The 24520-nt window shown below is 40.2% G+C and overlaps 1 protein-coding gene across 12 annotated transcripts in view; it reads right to left on the bottom strand.

Moving 5' to 3' along the window:
• Nucleotides 1-1283: 1283 nt before the first annotated feature.
• Nucleotides 1284-24520, bottom strand: part of SOX6 (SRY-box transcription factor 6) — a 712355-nt gene continuing 689118 nt past the window's right edge. For 10 of the 12 annotated variants that reach the window (XM_040258270.1, XM_040258272.1, XM_040258273.1 and 7 more), the window contains 3 exons: nucleotides 21039-21272; nucleotides 18318-18534; nucleotides 1284-8085 (listed from right to left, as the gene is read on the bottom strand). In XM_040258270.1, coding sequence (XP_040114204.1) covers nucleotides 7782-8085; nucleotides 18318-18534; nucleotides 21039-21272 — 755 coding nt within the window. In that variant the 3' untranslated portion in view covers nucleotides 1284-7781. The remainder of the gene's footprint in view (nucleotides 8086-18317; nucleotides 18535-21038; nucleotides 21273-24520) is intronic. The other 2 variants (XM_040258276.1, XM_040258278.1) reach the window with 2 other exon arrangements.

Below are 24520 nucleotides of genomic sequence, written 5' to 3'. Positions count from 1 at the left end.
GGTTTCAGTGGCTTGTTATCTAGCAGAAAAGACAGACACAGAGACAGGTTATTACAATGAGACAACGTGATCATAGTTCTTTCCATGTAACTTGGGAGCCCTGAGGGAGAGCCTGAAACTGCCTGGGGAGCAGGGAAAGGCCTGATAAGGTAGTGATAAGTTGGTAGTATCTGGGGTAGGGTTTGAAAGAGGAATTTCCTTGGTGGCGCAGATGGTGAAACCTCTGCCTACAATGCGGGAGACCCGGGTTCGATCCCTGGGTCAGGAAGATCCCCTGCAGAAGGAAATGGCAACCCATTCTAGTACTCTTGCCTGGAAAATCCCATGGATGGAGGAGTCTCATAGGCTACAGTCCATGGGGTCACAGAGAGTCGGAGACGACTGAGCGACTTCACTTTCACTTTGAAAGAGGAGAGGAAATTTTGCAAACAGAAAACAGCACAGATTTACTTCAAACAAAAGGAGAAACGAATGTCCTAGGGTGGTGGTCAGGCCCCAGGGTGTGAGCAACGAAGTGCCTCTCCTCTCTCTCCCGTGAGCCCTTGGTTTCCCTCTCCAGGCCTTGGTCACTAACCTCTGGATCCACAGCACTGGCTTGGCTGGTTTGGCCAGTCTCCTTTAAGGGCCTGCCTCGCTTCGGTCCACTACCCCACCTCCAGACCCCAGACTGTTAAGAGGCTGATATCATTCACTCTTGAGCCAACTCATGGCTGCACAGCGAGATGGGAACTCTCCTCTGCTGCAGAAGCAGCTGAGAAATCAGCCAACCGCTCCCAACCACAGTGGAGGTGAGGGTTCCAGAAGTGCAGCATTTTCCATTCTTGGCTGCTAGGCCTGTAGAAGTTGATGTCAGATGAGAGGCTGGCCCTTGAGATTCGTTCATACCCAGGAATGCTGGGAGTTTTCATAAACAGTTTCACTCTCATGAAGAAGTCAGGCAAATAGGAAGTGACATTCTTTCTCATCTTCTCTTGACAAAAAAATCCGCCTTGGATCCTGATCCTACCGGCTGAATCCACAAGCATTTCCTGCTGCAGCAGTGTAGTCTCCACAAGGGAAAAACAGGCAAGTCTCCCAGGCTAAGGGGTTTGAAGGTTTCCTGAGCCTTACCTCCCAGCAAGGCAGAAGCAAGGAGTGGCAGGGAAGTGGGATAAGGGAGCCCTGCAGGCTCCAGCAGCAAGCACTGGGGGGAGGGCGAGGGGAGAGGGAGGAGGAAGCCTAGGACCGACCGGGCTTCAGGGCAGGGACAGTTTGCAGGGCACAGACAAGGCCGTACACGGAGGTCATAAAACAAAATTTATCTTTAATTTGTAAGTGTCAACAGCAGTACAAAAGATGGAGTGATGACGACTAGATTAAGGGTAGAGAGGACAGTCTTGAGGTAAATGAGCATAAATAGGCAGTTCTTATAGACACTCCCCTGAGGGGCCTAGGCCCCACCATGGCATATACATTATCACCCAAAGATGGCATGTTTAACATATCAGGAAAGCACCTTGTGCAAAAAGGAAAAAAAAAAAAAAAGTAGCTAAGGTGCCAACATACACCAGGATAGATAAAGACAGTGTGTCTTTCAATTTTATCTTTTCCCTTAATTATGAGGCAGAGGAGGGGAAGACTTTGAGAAGTACCACTGAAAGGTTATTCAATGTTGAGTTTTATCTCACATCAATACTGCACAACGAAATCCAAGAAGTGTGTGTATGCAACAAAGCTAAGAACAATGATTCATTCCTTGAAATCTGAAGAGATTCTCTCTTTTTTTTTTTCTCATTTCTTTAATCCTTAGCAAACTTTTTTTTCCATTATCAGGAGGAGAGTGTGAGAAAGATGTGATGACAACCCTTTTAAGGTCATTTAAAAACTTTACACTGGACTGTACAAGATTTTTTTTTGATAAACTATTTACATTTTCAGACTTTCAAACATATTCAAAGCAGCAATAGACACTAGTTTTTATGGTTCTTGTTTTTTTTTTTTTTTCTAATTGCCCAAATAGTTACCAGCCATGGGCCAAGTAGGTACCTGCAATATACATAGAATTTCTACAAAGAAAATCTGCAGTTAAAATTTGCTCAAGGGTGTATTCAATGCCCTCAGCGTCCCAAGGGCCACACCCGCAGTGTTGCTAGAGGAACCAGCACAGTACCTTGACAACAGAGTAGCAGTTGTCTCAACAGCCCTACACAAACTTTACACTTTGAAACAGCAGCCAGCATGTCAGTCCAGCATGTCAGTGAATTGTGCTGATTAAATTAACATAGAATACAATCTCACAATATACATCACAAACAAATTACAATGTCGGGAAATAAAAGAGTTACAATAAGATAAGTTATGTAGTAACAGCTTCTAAGCTTGTCTAAGGTAATAAACATTTTACATGGCAAATACAATAATGAATGAACATAAATGCTAAGCATTCTAATCTGCTACAAGCTGGAGAAGGGTACAATAAAGACTGCACTTTTTCAAAAAAGCAAAAACACATATGACAAAGGAAGACGAACGGAGAATGCACATGAGCAGGTCTGCAATGTGCAGCATACGAAACAGGTAAATATTTGCACATTCCCCATACTCCAAGAGCACCAGCACTGAGGCCTCACTTTCTGCGTGCGGTTCTTCAGGAATAAGAAACTACTGAGCAAGATATGTCACTGAGTTGCCTTCAAGCTTTCGTGTTGCCATGGACGACAATCAGAAGAGAATCTGCACTAAGCTTTACCTTTCTGCCTTGCCCCCTCCCACCTCTAGCCCTGCCTCCAAGGTACCAGCATTCCCAATACTTGTTCATGAGCTTTTGGAAAGAAATCTGTCCCCAAAGGAAAAGATGGGGTGGGGATGAAAGGGAAAAGTGTTTGCATATCAGTATTTTCAGTGATATTAGCAGAGGATTACACTCAATAGTACAGGGCATCAGAAACAGAACATAATCGGCAGGAATAACAGACAGAAGTTGTTTATTAAGGAAGAAAACATGTCAGGGGACAGATGACTTAAGGAAATGATGCAAGTGCTTTAGTAAAAGGACAAATGAGGTCATACAATATTATTATACTTTGAGAAGTGAGCTTAAGTGCCAACTCAGTCCTTAGACAAACATATACAAAATCAGGCAAGGCTACAGCAACCATTTTTTGTCATATTCTCATTAAAAAGGAAGACCCAGTAATAATTTCAATACATTCCTCTAGCTGCATTCTTTGCAGTTGTTGGCACTTGGTACAGGACTTCTCGTATGGTTTAGAACTACGAAGCGATACTTTTTCTTTTCCTTAATGAGTGGGTAGAGGTCACCTCTTTGCAGAATGAGTGAATTAAGAGGGGCAGCCTCAGCTGTGGTGTGACCAGGCTGCCTTCCTACTGGGGGTCGATGGGCTTCCTCAAAACAATCCCCGCTTTCACTAGTGCCTGTGCCCCCCTGCTCAGGAGGGTGTGCTCCAGAGAAGCAGCCTGGCTTCACAAGGAAAAGAAAGAAGCCTTTAATTTCAGCCCTAGAGTGATCACACCCTTTTCAAACACCCCAGGCTCCAGTGGGGCTAATGTTCAGGGGAGGCCAGAATTTGACAAGCTCAATAGCACTGTGAGCCCACACCTGAATTTAGAACTTGGCCTGAGAGATGGTGTTGGGACCCTGGCAAATCAAATCAGGCCTGAGGACAAAGTTGGAGAGTATCAAATACCAAGTGGAGCGAACTGATGTGCTCCTAAAAGGGTGAGCTGAATACAGAATACAGGTGAAAACAACAAAGCTTTCGTACCTTCCTGGAAAAGATACCACCTCACATCTGCCAGCGAAACAGAGAAACTGCTCGACTGGCTGCTCCTGTCCACAGACTGACCTTTTCTTTCTCCCTTTCTTTCTTTCCCTTTCTTTCTCTTTCTTCTTTTCTTCTTTCTTTCTTCGTTCCTTTGCTTCCTTTCTTTTCTTTCTTTCTTCCTTTCCTTCTTTCTTCGCTTCCTTCCTTCCTTCCTATTCCATATGGTCCATTTTTTAAAGACAGGATTGTCAGTCAGTGTCCCTATTCTAAGTGACAAGGAAAATCCTGTTCCTGCAAGTTCTTTAACAAAATGGAGATGTTTACCTTTGATTTGAAGATATTATGAAATAGGGAGCAATGAAAAAAAAAGTTGGTTAACATTCTTTAATCTAATTGGCATGATGAGGCTTTCATTAATGGCCAATGTCAGAGGCAGATTTTGCCTTTATAATGGCATTCATGTGTCATGCTATTAAATGGTCACGGGACTACCTTATAAGATTTACGTGGATTCAGACAGCAGATTGACTCCCTCCCAGCTGTGCTGGAAATTCACCATGTTCAATTCATCAGCTTTCTATGAGAAAAAAGTGAAAGGCTGAGTCTGTGGACAGTGGGTTCTAAACTGTACGAGAACCCGAGTGAAGGGTTTTCCTGCTCCAGCTGCAAGTGGGGCTCTGCTCTCTCACTGTGGCTGATAATTCACTACCGCATGAGGTACAGTGACTTGTCAACTTCTAGTCTGGACCAACATATATGGATAGAGAACAAAAAGGAAATACATAACTTATATTTCACTAAATATTCATGAACCAAAAATAAATTCTATTTCTATGTTATATTTACACAATTAGAAAAATCTAAAATGAGATGGTAAAATCATAAAAACTTTGTTTAAGCCCCACCGAAAATAAAATGAAGTGATCCCTATGATTGTCATTCTTAATTTCCATGGATATTTAGAGCCAAACTTGGCTAATAAATAGAATAAACTGCTTATGTGCAGAATTTAGATTCAAATACAGCATCACTGTTTGACCCAATGAAAGAGACGTTTACAATCAGATCATTCCTGAATAGCCTTTCATTTTTAAGAACATGGCTAGGAGTAACTGAACCCCAGAACTGAGGCAGAGCTGGAGCTAAAACAAAGTGTTCATACACACATGTATTTTGCATAAATAAATGAAATAACAAGACATAAAAATGACTCAAATCCGGCAACTGTGAGGCAAGCCCACACGAGTCGAAACAGATGACTTTTGTTCATGTAGTTTTCGTACAACAGCTTCACATTAGTCAGAAGTGATAAAAAATACCATTTATATCCAGTGCTTATAACACTTACGAAACAACATCTGTGAGTGTGTGTGTTTTTTGTTGGTTTTTTGTGTTGTTTTCTTTTTTTTGTTTCTTTTTTTTTTTAACTACAAGCAAAATCAAGTTTCAGTCCTAAAGAACAGTCCTTTGTTCTCCACCAGCCCAGAATATTATTTTGGCATGGTCATAAAAACAAACAAAATTAACCTACTATTCTAAATGTTTGCCTTTGTGCAAAATTAATTACATACAATACAATGCTAGCCATACAGCACTCTACCTATGCAACAAAATCAAAAAGGAGTGGGAGAGGGCAAAAGCAAGAATCAAAGAGAAAGAGGAAAAAAAAATGTGAGAATGAACTGAGGAGGAGAGGTATATAATCAAAAGAAACCAGTAAGACAATAATAAATACTCATTTTTTTTAGAAAAATGACCTCCTCCTCATTTGAAATAAATGTACAAAAACAAAGTTCCAATCCCCAATCAATATTAAGAACCAAACATTCCTATCAGTACCTAAATCAGCTTATAGAGAGCACTCCTAGCTAATGACATGGACAGTAATGTCTTGGCTAGACCTATTTATCGCTCTTAGGTATGGCCGTGAGCACTCTTAAATAAATACGAAGGTACACTATTTTCTTCCAAGTGACAAAATGGCTCAAGAAATCTGATGGGGCCGTTCCTATGTCCTGGTGATCAGATTCTGGTTGTCCCATGAGGTGAACTGTCCCATTTGCTGACATTCTCCCATTGAACTACTCGGGGTGAGGCTCCCCCGGAGGCAATCAGTCCTGGATTCAGGAAGGTCAAGATGGCATGGCTGAGCTCCCTGTCATTAGGAAATGAGGAAGGAAGGCTCACTGCCCTCCCAATGCATCAGCACATCTCCAGAAAAATCCTCTCATGACACGGGCAGTTAATCTTGTTCGCACATCGGCATGACCCCCACTCGGCCACAGATGGAGGGAATGAGCCAGAGGAACTCGGCTGCTGCCCTAGGAGTGATCTGTCCCCAGAATTAACAGTAGGAACATCCCATTTAGGGAATGTATTGCCCCTCCTTCTCCCTCCCTATTGTCTTCTTTCATTCTCTGGATGTATCTTGACAGTTTGCCTCTGTCTTTGCTCTGAGGCTGTCATGCAGCTTCTTGCATCCTGGGGATTTTGCAAAGAACTCTCTAGATGTGCCAGATGGGACAGGCAGCTCAGTGAAGAGGTGCCAGCCCATGACAGCATCCCTGTGGACTCCTACATGGCCCGCAGCTTTGGGCTTTAGGATTGGCCGCAGGACTCTCCTGCCTGGCAGTCACCACTGTTGACCCTTGCTGCTAAATGGCATTCAGGGGAAATGCCACTGATGCAGATCCTACCACTTGTTGCTTAACTGAATTAGGGGAAAATTCTGGCAAAAGATTCAAAGTCACGGTGAACCTCAGGGACATTCCTGTTGAAGTGTAAGTCTCTACACCTGTATCCAAATACACAGCTCTACAGCCATATATACACCGATGTTCAAAAACAACTATATAGGTATTTAGTAGTATCTTGTTTCAGAAATGCTTCCAGATGTTCTGGGGACATAAAATCACTATGTACATCTTTTGTATCTAGCAGGAGAAGGAGGTGAAAAGGGTTGAAAAGTTCTTTGGGGAAGAAGGGTGAGAAAAAAGAATTATTAAATTAATGCCACCAACAATTTTTTTTTTAAATAAATAGTAAGTGGACCCTTGACATTCTGGAATGAATAAATTATTTAAGAGAAAAATGTGTTAAGACTGAATGTCAGGGTTAAAGGCAAAGGGATAATGGATGTAGTGAGAGGTGGTCTCAGGCAGAGAAGACCACCGTGTCGATATCTGGTGTGGTGATCGCTCTAGTGCGTGCACGTCATACCATGTCACACTGATGGCACGTCAAGAGGCAAACACGATTGGGTACGTGCACTGTGGCAACCTTGTTCATTCCTTACAATATCTTGTCTCCAGATTCCTGAGTACTTTACCATTTTCTGGAAAAAAAAAAATATGTGTGGTTTGCTATTTTATTTTAAGATGCCAAAGATTGTCTAAGACTTTGCAGTGTCTCCTTTAAGACTTTCAAAATATTAAGATTCAAAAGTTATGAAAAAGTTTGGCACATTCAAAGTTTAACTCTACACGTGGAAAAATGGAATTCTGAGGCCTTTTGAATATGCTCTGCATGCAGCTGCACACGCCGTGGACTTGTTCTGTTTCACAATATGAAATTCTCAGTTGTTTTCTAAAATAATTCAGAATAAAAACACATTCACAACCTGTAGGCCGGCACAGCATACCTGAGTGAGAATGTTTAACCCCATCTAAAACAGTAACTTAAACCTTTATCAACATCCAAAAGAAAAAAGTAAGACAAAAATATAAGACTTGTAAGACAGCTATGGGTTGAGATAAGTTTTCAAGTCCTGGTGTCTCATATTTAATATGTCTTCACCTAAATTAAAAAACAACAACAACAACAATAACGACAAAAAAAACTCAAGTTCATGAAAAATCAGGGAAAACTTAATCTGTCTCACGCTTTACGAAACAATTAAGACCATTCTGCTGATGTAATTGTGGAGCCACAAATGCATGCGGGCTCTTTAAGAACTTTTTTTGTTGGGGGAGGGGAAGTGAAATGTCAGAGTATTTTAATTCAGCAAACAAACACTCCTCAGTTGGCACTGACAGCTTCCGGGGCTTCATTTTCACTGCTATAGTCTGATTTGGGGTCGTCTTCATAGTCGTCGTACATTTCCATTTCATCCTCTCCATTAATCATTTCATTTCCAGCTAGGCTTCCACCGTCTGTCTTCATGCCGTAAGTGCTCTGGATGACCGGGAGGCTGGGCTCTGGGCTGGCCGAGGTGCTAGAGCAGTCAGACGTCATCTGAGGTGATGGTGTGGTAGTTGCCATAGTGATAGCACCAGGATACACAACACCTGTTCCTGTGGTGATTGGAATCTGAGGCTGCTGCCTGTATAGAGTCAAAAAAATAAAATAAAACAGAGGGAAATATCTATATACATATGTTCTTCTGGGTGGCTTTGGAATTCATCCCTCACACAGTCTCAGAGGGGAGTCTGTTTGAAATTGTAAGCAAATGATGAAATGGGACACAGGTGTTTCCTGGAGGAGTTCTGCAAACCTCCCTGATGATGTAGTTGAGGTTAAGCAATACAATGGAGCAACTTATTGATGGTCTTGCAACATGGAAGCAAAGCTTTGATAACCCTTGGCATCTGGAACAAATACTGTAGTTAACTCCACAAAGTTACTTGTGAGATCATTTTTTTAGGATCTCCCAGAACATTACAAAAAAAAAAAAAAAATAGGCTGGTAACATGAGACATACTATAATGACACTGTTAAGCAGGTTTATGTCTTCACCTTGGTTTGAGAGTTGTACAAAGAAAAAATCAAGAAGAGGAAGGATCCTATACATCCCAGAGTCAGATTCAGTAAAGCATGTATTTGGTATCCATGTAAATGTCTACTTATTTCTGTGGTTAAACCTGTAGAGAAGCTCGTTGAAACTTCTATTTCCTAATTATGGAAGGATCATCTTGGATGTCATTACTCCTGTGGCCCTGGGCTGGAGCCGGGGTTGAAGGAGTCAGGAGTGAAGAACATTGAGAGCTTTGCTACTTAACAGAATGACACACGTTGCCTCATCCTAGATCCTAGCAGGTGCCAAGGCTTGGTCACACCAGATCAGTCCATCATCATGTCACTCGAGTTCAAATAAACTTACCAGAGCCTTTACAAAGGTCAGTCTCTCCCTCTGCAGGGAGACATGGCTATCTGTCTCTCGTTTCCCTTGAGGCATTGTAACTTGAAATATTGAAAGCATGAAAGACCTACGACCTGGCTTGAATAATAGGACTGAAACCATGCAATATTAGATGCAATATTCACCAAGTGCTTCTCAGTCTTTAAGGACATTAATATAAACTCACTTCACACTGTCCTTGTAACTCTTTTCTGAGCCTCAGTTTCCATCCATTTACAAAAGCTGGGATCACTGAAGTCCTGGAAGGTCCTTCCACCTTTTAATACTTGACTTCAGGTCAGTCGATCACTTGAACGATTCTTATCCAACCCCCCTACATTGAAACTTTCTAGCCACCCCAATCTAAGAGGAAAATACTCTGAATTTGTGAAGAATTAACTAAGTTACCAGCTATTTTTTGAACGTCCTGAAGGAGTATAATTTCTCAAGGGTTGTATGTTTTCCAGCCTGGTAGAAGGAGAAATGACAGAAACGGCCTAAAATCCCACTGTGGGGTATCTGATAGTGCTGTCTTTAACAACCTCTGTCAGACACTATGAGGCATAATATCGATGCCTTAACCTTTAACTGACATAAAATATTTTCATATAGATTATCTCATCCAGTTAACATTGTAACTCCATGAGGTATTACTATGCCCAGTTTTCAGATGAAGAAAATGAGACCTTGCTTAAGATCCTATATTTAGTAACCAGCACTGCTGAGATTTGAAGCTAGATCACCTGACTTGAATTCCATCATTCTCTCCTTTAAAGATATTCAGTATACAGATACATTATGCTTACTGTATTCCATAAAAATTCCTGAGCTTGCAGAGCCTGTAGGCATCCAGTTGATACTAAGCACCTAACATCGATCCATTTTCTATGGATCACAGTGATATTTTGACTGTACCAAAGAAGAGGATAGAGAAATCTGAACCCATGTGTAGAAACATCTGATAAAATATGGGCTTCCCTTTCATAGAACCAAATTCCAACAACAGTATGCTTCTTGCTTTCTAAGTTTGAGGCAAGTTGACACAAATTAAATTTTATGCTAACCTACCCAAGGCAATAAATGCCTCATTATTATTATTTTTTTTTTACTGAGTTTGGATAATTGCAATAAAAATATTTTTGCCATAATCACATAATGAGTGTAGAGTGAAAACTTTTACTGCAATATTAACCCATTTTACAGATTTCCCAATTTAGTAAATGAATCTATATTTGTTTGCTCTTAGTGTTCCATTACCAAACTATAGAACTAGTTTGTTTCATATGCAAACTATCAAATGGTACATTTTCTTTTCATGAAGGAGATTTTCTTTTTGCAAAGAATAGGTGGTCATTTTTTGGCAGTATTTTAAAATCAAAATATCTATATAGCTATTAAATAAACTTGAATTGACCTCTTGTTATGTGCTATGGATAATGCTTAGATGTTTTTACATTATCTTCTTTAATCCTCACAATAAGTCTGAGAGAAAAATATCACTTCTCCTATTTTACAAATGAAGTAACCAATTAAGTTCCAAAGATTTTTTGTTGTTGTCCAAAGTGACACAGGTACCATATCCAGGAGTTGAATTCTTTCTTATTTCACAAATTCTCTACTAGATATCAATCTTAGAGGGAGAAAGGTAAGCTCAGACTATCAGGAAAGTACTTAATCTGAATCAGAATCCAACTGTTCTAGACTGAGTTGCACACATTTAACAGTATTTGGACATTAACTTGGTAATGGAACACTGAGAACAAACAAACAAAACATCTTTCTGAAAGTGAGACAGGAGATATTCAAAAGCCTACTACTAGATGGTAGAGGGTCAGAAGATGGCGTCACCTGCTGCCTACAACCCCCATCGACTTCCTGTCTGGTCAATTCCCCTTCATTCCTTGAAGACAGAAATGCATATAAAACTTCTTATCTGATTTGTATGTTAAAAATACCGTTTCAACCTTAAAGGTGCAGTACTGAACTGCTGATCATTCTCCCATATACCTGCTCCTCTCATAGCCTTTCAGATCTTGGTTAATGAGTACTTCATCTTCTGACTGTGGGGGCAAATCCTATATCCCTATATCCAATCCATCAGTAACTCCTATTGGTTTGCTCTCAGGAATATATTCAGAATCCCTCCACTTTTGCCACCTCTAGCTCTACAAACCTGGTTTAAGCCACCATCAACTCTAATTTGTTTTATTGTAAGAGTCTGCCTCCTGAGTTCAGGGCACATTCCCTTCTGACAATATGTCAACCCCGGAGACAGAGTGATCTTTTTAAAACCTAAGTCATATCACAATACTCTTTTGCTTGTAACTCTTCAATGTCTATCCATCTCACCCAGAATCAAATTCAAAGTCTTCACAATGGCCAACAAGTCCTTTCAGAATTTGGCTCCCTATGACACCTAGTACTCATCCCACCTACTCATTATGCTCCTATTGCTCTGACCCCATTATTTCTTGAACAAGCCAGACTCAATCTCACCTCAAGATCTTTGCAGTTCCTGTTCATTCTGCCTAGCTCTCCCAGACATCTGCATGGCTGGCTCCTTCACCTCCTCAGGTCTTTGCTCAAGTTTATCTTCTCAGTGAGGTATCTATATCCACTCATTTTAAAATTGCACTCTATCCTCTAAAACTCCCTACTCCTTCCCCTCATTTACTTTGTTCTAAGGCACTTACTACGATTTTATATTTATTCATTCACTCATTAATTGTCCAGTGTCCCCCACTAGAATGCAAGCTTCATGACGATACGATGTTTCACTGATATAGACTGAGGATGTTTCACTGTTTAGGCAGAGCCTGAAACATAGGAAAAGACTTTGATGCTGGGAGGGATTGGGGGCAGGAGGAAAAGGGGACAACAGAGGATGAGATGGCTGGATGGCATCCCTGACTCGATGGACATGAATCTGAGTGAAATCCGGGAGTTGGTGATGGACAGGGAGAACTGGAGTGCTGTGATTCATGGGGTCGCAAAGAGTCGGACACGACTGAGCGACTGAACTGAACTGAACTGAAACGAAACATAGGAACCACTCAACAAAAATCTGTTGAATACATGAAATCAATGAATGAATGAACTAGTGAATAAAGGGAAAACAAGTGAAAGGCTGGGTAGCCCATTCTAGAGAAGAAAAGATGTAATGCTCTTAGATATTTGGGAGAGAAGGTAGTGGAGAAGAAATGTGAATATAACTATCTTTAAATGCTTGAATGATTTTCTTCACACAAAAGGAAGAGATTTGTTCTAGAATGGACCAAAGAAGAGGATCAGAACCAATTTACAAAGTAGCAGAAAGGCAGAGTATGGCCTAGTTAAGAAGAAAGAACTTTCCAGCTTTAGAAGATGTTCCATAAGGAAACTAGCTCCCTTGGAAAGTGGTGAGCTCTCTAGCCCTAGAAGAGTTCAAGCTGAACTTAGAAGGACCCCCACAATGACTACAGAGGCCCCTTCTGGGTTACCATTGATTCTGAAGATACAAAACCATAAGCTGACTGTTATGCTGGTCTTGATACTTCATTGTCATTATCAGCATAAAAATAGACTAAAATATTTGAGTAGAGCTTTCAAGAGTTTCCAAAATGCTGTTTTGCCCAACATATCTTACTTTAATGCCAGATAAAATTCCTAGGATAGCCTCTTTATTGATTATTGAACATTTTCATATTTCTTCCTTATATTCATGTTCTCCTTCATGCCAAAATAGGAATGTCTACCTGTACTTTTGGAGAAGGAAATGGCAGCCCACTCCAGCATTCTTGCCTGGAGAATCCCATGAACAGAGGAACCTGGTGGGCCACAGTCCATGGAGTCTCAAAGAGTTGGTCACAACAGAGTGAACACTCACTCACTCACCTGTACTTTCCACCAGGCTGACCCTACCCAAACCTCAAGTCCCCTTCTTCAGGAATGGACTATAGTTGGCCCTAATGTGTAGTAATCTCCCTTCCTCTGAGCTTTATTGCTCATCTATATAATTGAAATTAGTACTTCATTATACATCATATGGAGCACCATGCAATGTATTCTGTGTGTGCGTGTGTACATGTGTAGGTATAATAAACTATTATTTGCTAACCTATTCATGTACGTCTCTGGCTTCTCTGACTATAGCTTTCTCTGAGAGCTCATTGTGGATAGAATTAATGTACTATATTAACTTAGTACAGTGTTAGGCACACAGCTGGTTTCAGATAGGCCCAGTCCCTTACCAACTGACTGACTAATCAATTAACAAAATGGAAAATCCAGCCAGCATGCTTAAGCTTTGTCTATTGGAAATTACTTTCTTGAAAAGCATTTTTCCTTCCTTTATAGATCAATTGCAAAGTCAAAATTCAAACACTGCAGATTTCACAAACAGGAATAGCTGGCAAACATTGGGCTTTACAAGTAATGAATGTGCACATTAAAACAAAAGTTGTAGATGTTTGTAAAAGTATACATATGTAGCTGATATGAGTAGAGATGGCTAAGAACCCTCCCTCCTAGCCCAAGTAGAGTTTGAGTTGACCCTGATAAAGTCCAGCATTGTGGTTTCCAAATCACAAGAATACTCCTGGAATATATAATCTAGCTTTGCCAATTGCAATGGAACTATTTATTTATGTTGTCAAAGACCCTGTTTGCTGATCCTTCCCACTTTTACAGTATCTATAAATGAAGGCAATGAAGTCTGTTCCTCAGGAGATAAACCTAGAAGTTGCATATCTTTTTATATTACCTATTAGAGATTCTAATCCAGCTTTCTCTATAGGAGGACAAGACTAAAAATAGTATGTCTAGTCTATTCTACTCAATTAAATTTGTAAGTATCTTATAGGCTTGATTCAACCTCTTTAAGCTCAAGATAGCAAATGTTCAAATCACTTATACCACAATCCAGTAGAACATAATTCTTTACAATATGAAATATATACCTGACACATAGCATCATTTCTCTAGAATAAGAATATTTGCTCTAATTTGGGACTTACTATGTGCTAGACATTGTCCAAGCACTTTAGATATATTAAGTTCCTCAGTCTTCAGAAGGGTCTGATGTTGTAGGTATTATTGTCATCCCCATTCTATATATAAGGAAACTGAGGTACACAGAGTTTAAATAAGTTTCCCGAGAGCAAGTGGAGAGTTCAGAAGAATGAAAGACACTATGGGTTTCCCAGGTGGCTCAGTGATAAAGAATCTGCCTGCCAAGCAAGAAACACAAGTCCAATTCCTGGGTTAGGAAGATCCTTTGGAGAAAGAAATGGCAACCTACTCCAGTATTCTTGCCTGGGAAATCCCATTGACAGAGGAGCCTGGTGGGCTGCAGTCCATAGGATCACAAGAGTCAGGCATGATGTAGTGACTAAACAACAAAAAATGCACTAGTTCCTAGAGCCAGGAAGAAGCAGGTCTAGTATTTTAGCCAGAACAATCTGGCTCCAGAATTGATGTTCTTAACCACTTACACTATATAGTCTCTAAACAATTCGTAGGCTCTAATTGAAAGTTTATGTGCAATGGTGAAAAGGAAAGATGTTTTATGTAAGCCTGGTCTAAATCTTAGCTCTGCACTTTACTGGCTGGGTGACCTTGGACAAATTATTTAACATCTCTGAATATTGTGTTTTTCAACATTGTAGTGAGGATGATATTGCCTGTCTTATAAGTTTTTGTGTTTGCAATAATTGGTATAATTAACTCAGGATAATTATTCAATAATTTACTATTATTGTTACTCAAAAAGTAGTTCTAATTTTAATATTTCATAGTATCTGCATAATTCTCTATTAGGTAAATTACTGAATAAAACTTCAACAAATTGGAAATAAATTTCATTTGGCCATAGTTGTTTGGGAAAAGACAATGTTGTAGCTCTATGAACCCTAATTATCATCTTAACATTAATAGTACTCCTATTGGGATTATTCAAAACTCTGATACTTAATCTATCAATTGAAAGGGTTAAATCCAAGGTTAGAGACAACATCAGTCCATTTCATATATTGATAAATTCATTTCATAATAGCTAAGTAAAAAAAAAATCTAACTCACTGACCTTCCGGTTGTATCATCAGTAAAATGCATGGCAATGTTGAGCCATGTATGTAACTTTATTGCCTTGAAAATTATGCACATCTTTTCAAAATCAGCTATAAAAATTGATCTCATCCCCATTCCCTCAAGATGTCAATAGAAATCTTTGAATTTCTTGTTTGTCTTTCCCTCTTGTAATAACCCCACATCTAATGAAGATCAATTTCCAAAGATGGACCCTAGGGAGTTAATAATCTATCAAATACAACTACTTAAAAGAGAATACTAATACTTAAGTGGAAATAATATCTGGCTTTATGTAGCAAGTATTATTAAAATCGGGCAGAGGAAAATACTCAGCATTGAAGATTAAAGTATTCTGGCCATTGCTTGCACATCCATAGCCCTAGTCCTCAGTTTAAAATGAGCCTTCCACAAAGGACCTCCTACACTATCAGGATCTTAGTCTCTAAATTTCAAAGTTCTTTTATGCCACTGTATACCACAATAAAATACCTTATCTTCTCTAGGTTCTAGAAGCTCTTCCTCAAATAGCATAGTTATACTCATGACTGTGCAGAATAGGACTGTGAGGCCTCTTTTGAAGCAATGTAGTAAGGCCAGTTTCTCAGTCATTTGGCATGACAGAGACAGAGGCCTGATTTAATCCTTTACTTCACCTCACCTTTCAGTAGCCATGAGTGTGTGCTAAATTGCTTGTCCTGTCCGCCTCTGTGTGACCCTATGGACTTCAGCCTGCCAGGCTCCTCTGTCCGTGGGATTTCCCAGGCAAGGATACTGGAGTGGGGTACCATTTTCCACTCCAGGGGATCTTCCCAACTCAAGGATCAAACCCTCATCTCTTACATCTACCTGCATTGGCAGGTAGGTTCTTTCACAAGCGCTACCTGGAAGCCCTCAGTAGCCATCAGACCTCTTAAAACCTCAATTTCTTTATTTTGGAGGATTATGCAGTTTGTATACCTAAAATACCTCATATACAGAAGGCATTCAATAAGCGGTAGATGCTACTGAGTTGCTTTAGAGTTTCATTTTACATACATTGTTATGTGTTGAGGTATTTTGATCCAGAGCTATTGTCAATGTTGTCTTTCGTAAAGGGGGCTAAATAGAATTACTGCATCTCATGTATTCAAATGAGTATCAGGGAGCTAAATTGGTGCTTTTGCTAACCTTCCAGACTATGGTAAAAGGGACCCACTGTGCAACACAGGAGACATGACAGGAGAGGAAGATCGGAATGAGAAAAGGTCTCACATTTAAACTTCCGATTCTCTGTTCAAAAGAGATTATGTACGTTTTCAGGGATATACTAACAGGATTAAAAGAAGACATTATATGGTCTTAAATTTACATTTTCTTACCTACAACTATACTTCCTAAAGTGTACTATGATTTGGTATAGTTCATAAATACTCTAATTAGCATGTGAATTGCCCAATTATACTGTATTGTACTTTTGGAGTTAAAAGCATTGCTTTTTTAAAAATGTAAACATTTATAACACAGAAGGATTTGATATCCTATTTTGGCACATCTTCATCTGCTAATATACAGGGATCCTCAAACAGCAAAGGGATGTGAGCCTCACTTCACCTCAAAAAGGTTCTATAATACATAGACGGTGCCATTTCTCACACAGGACTCAGGCATATTCTGAAGGCATAGTCACTGATTGTCTGCTGCTGCTGCTGCTGCTGCTGCTGCTGCTGCTGCTGCTAAGTCGCTTCAGTTGTGTCCGACTCTGTGCGACCCCATAGACAGGAGCCCACCAGGCTCCCCTGTCCCTGGGATTCTCCAGGCAAGAACACTGGAGTGGGTTGCCATTTCCTTCTCCAATGCATGAAAGTGAAAAGCGAAAGTGAAGTCACTCAGTCGTGTCCAACTCTTCGCAACCCCATGGACTGCAGCCTACCAGGCTCCTCCGTCCATGGGATTTCCCAGGCAAGAGTACTGGAGTGGGGTGCCATCGCCTTCTCTGATTGATTGTCTAATGTGATATAAAAGATAGTTTTACTGTGATAGCAAATCCATGTTTAATAAGGATAATAATGATAGGAATTCACCATTATTGATATACTAAGATTATACAAAGCATTTTTAAAAGCATTGCCTTGTTGAGATAGGTACTATTATTTGTTTCACTTCACACATGAGAAAACAGAAGCTTAGAAAAGTTAAATAACTTGCCCAAGCAGATGGCACAGTCAGTGTCTGAAGCAAATGCTGAAACCCATGCTCCTCCCTAGGACACTCTAGTGTAGCGTATAGTGACCCAGACTGCTGTCATTGGCCTTTGTGTGTGTGTGTGTGTATTCTATTTACCTTTCCAAATTAGTTTTCTGTTTTTAAACACATGCTTCTGAAACCAACCTTTTGTTCCATGAGGTTATTATTTTTTTAACGTCCTTAAAAATAAAAGGTTCTTTACTCCTCCTTTAAGGTATCTCTTTTCTTCACCTCAAGTGAAGCTTTCTTATTTTCCTGACACAGCACAGCTCCTCAGTTCCCCTTCCAGTCAACAGTGAACGCAAGTTCCTCTTTACTTCTTCCACTTCTCTCCCTCAAGCCCTTCCTAAGTGTCTTTCCAGTCCGATTCCAGCTGCCTCAGGCCAGGGCCTCCAGAACAGTCCTCTGGTTTGCCACCCCCCTGGGCTTCTAGGTCTGAGTGTGCTGGAACATATAGGCATCTGTATCCCCACTTAATTCTGACGACTGTGGTTACAAGAGACCTCTTTTAAATGCAGACAGCCAGTCAGCCAAGTCGAAATTTATACCAGAAATCTATTACCTAATTTTTAAACAAAATGACATGAAATCAGACTTGAAGATATCAAAAACATGTCTAGTTTCTGATTTAAGCAAGAAAAATCCACATTGTTACTGCTTCTACCACAGAATAATTTACTGCAACAGGAGTTCTGGATCTTATGCCAAAAATGAGGTCCTCTAACCAATGTCAAGGCCAATTATCTTGTGGTAGATCCCACAACAAAAGCAGACTATTGTGATTAGAGTCAGAAGCACCACCCAGAGAAGCTGGAAAGCTTCTGGGGATTTCTTAAGGTTAGTTTTTTTTTTTTCCCTCTCTCTCTCTCTGTCTACTTAAATAAACTACCAGAAACTTTGTGTGTGGGCACTGAATATCTCAGATGAGTTTGAGAGACAATGAAAGGGGTGAGCAGTTGAGAGCAATCTGTCGCATTTCTTTTGATTTGAGCAGGAGCCACGCTGCAAGGCTGTGCAGTCCTGATAGGCCCCATCTGTCACAACCTCCTCCTTGCCCTAATCTCCTTCCCAGACACACTGCCAGTAGCCATCCTGTGGTTTCTTACTGGGACAGGAAAGCCCAGGTGGCTGAATGCAGGAACACTTACCCCACAGTAAAGAACTGCCTCATCTCCTGTCTCCGAGACCTCATCAGTTGCTTGTATTCCCCAATCCGGAGCTTCTTGCCATCGACAATGCAGGTGCGTTTCGGTCGAGGTTTGTATTTATAGTTCGGGTACTTCTCTAAGTGGATCTTGCTTAGCCGGGCCTGCTCCTCATAATAAGGTTGCTTTTCTTGGTTGGACATGGATTTCCAACGAGACCCTAGACACAAACATAGCCTTTAAGTACCCAAGTGGTCAAGGCAACCTACTCCTGGTAAATACTGGGTCTACCTTCCCACCACTTCACCCACCTGGGCTCTGAGTATCTCCTATTACCACATGTCATCCAGCCTCACAATTAGCATTTTAGATGATAGAGCAAAGAATAATTGGATGTGACACATTTATTACATTATTTTTCTCAATAATTTAAAGTCTGATGCTACAATAAGTATATTGTTTTAAACTGTGTCTTTGCTGCTTAAAGATCATCTCCTACACCAAGGTCATTTCCCCACCTATCTGCATAGGGTTAAAACCCTGAATTTCCTAAGTATACTTTGGAGTATGACAGAATACTCAGGAACAACTCTCTAGGTTCCAGTAATTCAAACAACTCTAACACTCCAAGCACCTTTGGCGAAGCTATCCTTTGATAAGATGTTAGCAAATGTTGATATTCTTCCATATATAAAAACCTAAGGTGCACACTGTCTCCCCTGGCCTGAGGTAATTAAAAAGCCTAAACTCTACTCAAGAAGTTATAACTTTAGAACCGGAAGGTACAGTTGGAATTATATATACCATTTTCAAGTACTCTAAACAATTCATTCAAAGCCATACCAATAAAAGTAAGAAATTTTTAATACGGTTTATACAGGAAGAAGGAAAAGTATTCACTTCTCTAATATTGTTTATAAAGAATTATCTAAACACTTGACGAAGAAGGGATGTGTTTTTTTACGTGTATCAAATTGCATTTTTGTGTGTCGCTAGTGAATAAAGCGGTAACAGCTGTGCTGACTGGATGCTAGCTGTTCTTCGGTGGAGATTTTTCATATATAAACAAATGGAAAAGTTGTACAAATATTCCTGTAGCCAGCAATATCCTGGTCTGTTTTAATAGCACATCCATCCCTGTTTTCCTGATTGTTGTGCAAAAGTTGTGTAGAAAGTCTACACGGACAAGGATCTCTGTGTTCGGCTGGCTCCCAGCAGCTTAAAGCCCCAGTTAATGGAGGATTTTTGGTGCTCTTAAAAATGCTTGTGCTTAAAAGTTTACACTTTAATGAATACACTTACTATACTCTTAATTTTTTTTCATAGAATGCACATCAATAATATAGATTCCCCTCAGCTGCCAACATGGAAACAGAGAGGTTCTGTGTCCATCGGTGAGCTTACTCATACTGCTAACAAAATGGCCAAAAAAGAGAAAATTTCAAAGTTCGATATCAAAATTTAGGGACAGAAAAATAATAATTTTCTTTGGAATATCTATTAATTAGAAAAAATTTAATATATCCATCATGGTTTGAAAGGTCTTTAAATTCATAAGAATGATGCCCTGATATTTATCTCTGAAAGTCTAAAAATAAAACTCCACTTAATTGTAATGATTTTTAGTATCTACCTTGAAATTCAAGCATCAAAAAGAAAAAGGGAAAAACTATTTTAATATTTTAACACTATTTGATCTTATGTATGTTCTAAATTTTCATGGGGGTCACTGCCTCAAATGTCTCAGAATCAAGTTAAATTATTTATACAGTGACAAAACATGTGTATTTGTGTATGTCCAGATCACTGATATTTACTCAGGTTAAATATTTATTGCTTTTGAACAAAACATTTAAAAAAAGAAAACCACAGCTTAAGTCTCTAATGTTTTTCAGCTTCTTAAACAGCTCCCTCTGAGATTTTGTCACATCATGACAGCTTAAATAGAACAGTGCCTTCTGTGTTTTTTCTTTTTAAAGAGGAAACATGTTGACTGCAATGCTGCATGTTGAATAAAATACATTCAGTATGTTGAGTACAATAATTCCACACTGCATAATCTGCACGAGGCAAGCTTTACACTAATAGGAAAAGGATTGACTTTAATCCAGAGAAACAGGAGAATCACCCTGGCAAGTTACCCTGTGGTCTATGTGTTCAACTCACTGCTATGAAATCTGAACTAGTCATATCTTATTAAAGTAAATGTAGTTTTATTTTACAAGTTTTAAAGTTATCATTAGAGGCACTGTTCTACACTCCATAAATTTCACACTATTTGGGGGCTCACCCTTAGTCCTTGGTGAGTTCTTTCAGAAGGACATATGAACCCAAAAACACTACAGCAGAAAACTCTATGAGTTGTTTCCAGGGTTTCATAGCAACTGAAAGATTTTAAAAGACTAAGGAAAGGAGATAAAGCTTGTCTTTATGATTCTTAATTAGCAGTGACCTCTCAGAGTTGTCCTATTAACACATACAATAAATAGTTTTGTCTCTAAAATAAGTGTTTAGTCAGTCCTGCCCTGGCATCTGGTGGATGTACTAACTCCTAAACCTAAATGCGGCGGTGCAGGGTGAAGAGTGAAGAGATGATGACAGTCTCCTGGGGCAGCTTGCTGAGTGACACCTAATATCTGCACACCACAGTCTCCCTTAGGTGTCATGTTAGGACCCTTCTTTCCACTCATTGGATACATAACCAGCATCAGTGGCTGCACTCACCTAAGATTTTGCTGATGTTGGAGTTATGCATGTCAGGAAAGGCCTGAAGGATTTTCCTCCTCTCATCCTTTGCCCAAACCATGAATGCATTCATTGGTCGCTTGATGTGTGGCTCGCTGCTGGCCCGGCCTCGGGCATCCCTGTAGACCCGTGCTTCAGCCACAGTGGCACCTCCTGTTGGCCAACAATAATACTGCTGTAGTTTAGCTGCAGAGCCATTCATTGCTTTACTTCCTGTAATGTCAGGGCAGGAAGAACAAGACAGGTGCAAAGCATTATTATCTGGATAATGTAACACAACTTGCCACCTGGTTCAGCTTTCCCTAGCAACTTTTTAATGAACTTCTTTTTAAATGAACTCTTGGAAGCAGGATACAGTTGCAGATGACAATTCTACAGGCTCTTCTGAGGTAGGTCTCAAAGATACACTGGGCAGAATTACTTTTGCATGTTTTTAAATGCCTAGTACATTTTTACTACAATCAATTCCAGTTGACAATAAAGCATTATTTTGGCTTCCCAGGTGGCGCTAGTGATAAAGATCCTGCCTGCCAAAGCAGGAGACATAAGACGTGGGTTCCATCCCTGGATTGGGAAGATTCCCTGGAGGAGGGCACAACTCCAGTATTCTTGCCTGGAGAATCCCATGGACAGAAGAGCCTGGTGGGCTACAGTCCATAGGGTCTCAGAGTCGGACACGACTGAAGTGACTTAGCATGCACACCACCTTTCCTGCTGTGATTTCTCCCTTCATAAGTAGGCTCTTGCCTATGATTTTAGCCTCATGTGCTAAACATCACAGCCATTTCAAACTCTTACCACAGAAGAATTCTCTTTCACAATACTGTACTTTGGCCAGTGCTCCCCTCACTGGCTGGAAGCTCCTTCTCTTACTTCTTCAAGCTAAATCCCACTCATCCTTTAAGGCCTATTTAAATGTGGTGTGTTTCCGGAGATGACCCAGAGAGATGTTGTGGGGAGGGGGGTGGGAGGGGGGCTCATGTTTGGGAACGCATGTACACCTGTGGTGGATTCATGTCAATCTATGCCAAAACCAATACAGAATTGTAAAGTAAAAATTAAAAATAAATAAATTAATTAAAAAAAATAAAAAATAAATGTGGTATGTTTCATGAATTAATTAAATGATTCGATTTAAACAATTAATTGAGCAATTACTATGAGTTTGGCTTTATGCCAAGTACTAGGTATACAAAAGTGAATAAAACAGCACCTGCTTTTAAAGAAGCTCACAGTTTGGGGAGGAGACAGACCCCAAACAGACAGTCATAATGGAATATATGGTAAGTGCTCTAATATTGAAGTAAACAGGACATCAAGAGGGCACCAGCAGAGGGGACAGTCAACTAATGCCTCCTATTAAAGGTGACCTCTAATCTAAATCTTGGAAGACAAATGGGAATTAGCATGTGAATAGCAGAGTCTTTACTGCCTAGTAAAGACACATGGGTAGGGTAATTCAGGCCAAAGGAAGAGCATTTGCAATGATGCCTCCCAGGCTGCATTCATTCCTCTTTTTTTTTTAATGTTTTTTTTCTGTGCCAAAGAAATTCCTTTTCTTTCTTTCTTTCTTTTTTTTTTTTTTTTTTTGGTGATCATCTTAATTATTTCCATTCTATCCCCAGGTTTATGAGACCCCTAAAGTTAGTGTTTATGTTGTACTCATTTTTGTATCCCCAGGATTTTCCATAAAACAGATACTTAATAACTACTTATTGGGCTTCCCTGGAGGCTCAGACAATAAAGAATCACACTTGTCTCACAAGCTAGCAAAGTAATGCTCAAAATTCTCCAAGCCAGGCTTCACCAGTATGAGAACTTCCAGATGTACAAGCTGGATTTAGAAAAGGCAGAGGAACCAGAGATCAAATTGCCAACATCCGTTGGATCATAGAAAAAGTAAGAGAATTCCAGAAAAACATCTACCTGTGCTTTACTGAGTATGCCAAAGCCTTTGATTGTGTGGATCACAACAAACTGGAAAATCCTTAAAGAGATGGGAATACCAGATCACCTCACCTGCCTCCAGCGAAATCTGTATGTAGGTCAAGAAGCAACAGTTAGAACTGGACGTGGAAAAACAGACTGGTTCCAAATTGGGAAAGGAGTATGTCAAGGCTTATTTAACTTATATGCAGAGTACATCATGTGAAATGTCGGACTGGATGAAGCACAAACTGGAATCAAGATTGCTGGAGGAAATGTCAATAACCTCAGATATGCAGATGACACCACCCTTATGTTAGTAAGCAAAGAGGAACTAAACAACCTATTAACGAAGGTGGAAGAGGAAAGTGAAAAAGCTGGGTTAAAACTCAGCATTCAAAAAATGAAGTGCATGGCATCTGGTCCCATCATTCCAAGGCAAATAGATGAAGAAACAATGGAAACAGTGACAGACTTTATTTTCCTGGGCTCCAAAATCACTGCAGATGGTGACTGCAGCCATGAAATTAAAAGATGCTTGCTCCTTGGAAGGAAAGCTATGAAAAACCTAGACAGAGTATTAAAAAGCAGAGACATTACTTTGCTGAAAAAGGTCCATCTAGTCAAAGTTATGGTTTTTCCAGTAGTCATGTATGATTTTGAGAGTTGGACCATAAAGAAGGCTGAATACTGAACTGATGCTTTTGAGCTGTGGTGTTGGAGAAGACTTGAGTCCCCTGGACTGCAGGGGATCAAACCAGTCAATCCTAAAGTAAATCAGTCCTGAACATTCATTGGAAAGACTGATGCTGAAGCTAAAACTCCGATACTTTTGGCCACCTGATGTGAAGAGCTGACTCATTAGAAAAGACACTGATGCTGGGAAAAATTGAAGGCAGGAGGAGAGGGGGATGACAGAGGACAAGATGGTTGGATGGCATCACGGACTCAATGGACATGAGTTTGAGCAAGCTCCAGAGATGGTGCAGGACAAGAAAGCCTGGCATACTGCAGTTTATGGGGTCGCAAAGAGTTGGAAATGGCTCTGCAACTGAACAACAATGACAACAACTACTTATTTGGTTTCCTTGGAGACTCAGATGATAAAGAATCCACCTGCAATGCAGGAGACCTGGGTCCAGTCCTTGCATCACGAAGATTCCCTGGAGAAGTGAATGGCTACCCACTCCAGTATTCTTGCCTGAATTCCAAGGACAAAATTGTTAAGTTTTCAACTCATATACAAAAGTAATAGACTAAAAGGCAGTCATTTCAAGGGTTCTGATATATTTTTCTGCTGCATGAGGATAATTCTTTAACATCCCTATGAAAGTGAAAATCGCTCAGTTGTGTCCAACTCTTTGCAGTCCCATGGACTCAGTCCATGGGATTCTCCAGGCCAGAATACTGCAGTAGGTAGTCTTTCTCTTCTCCAGGGGATCTTCCCAACCCAGGGATTGAACCCAGGTCTCTTGCACTGCAGGCAGATTCTTTACCACCTGAGCCACACACCCCTATGAAACTATTCCTAAATT

The sequence above is a fragment of the Oryx dammah genome, unplaced genomic scaffold, assembly GCF_014754425.2.
Source record: "Oryx dammah isolate SB20612 unplaced genomic scaffold, SCBI_Odam_1.1 HiC_scaffold_17, whole genome shotgun sequence".
Classification (NCBI taxonomy): Eukaryota; Metazoa; Chordata; class Mammalia; order Artiodactyla; family Bovidae; genus Oryx; species Oryx dammah.
The sequence above is the reverse complement of the archived record's forward strand: the minus strand, read 5'-3'. Positions and strand labels throughout refer to the sequence as shown.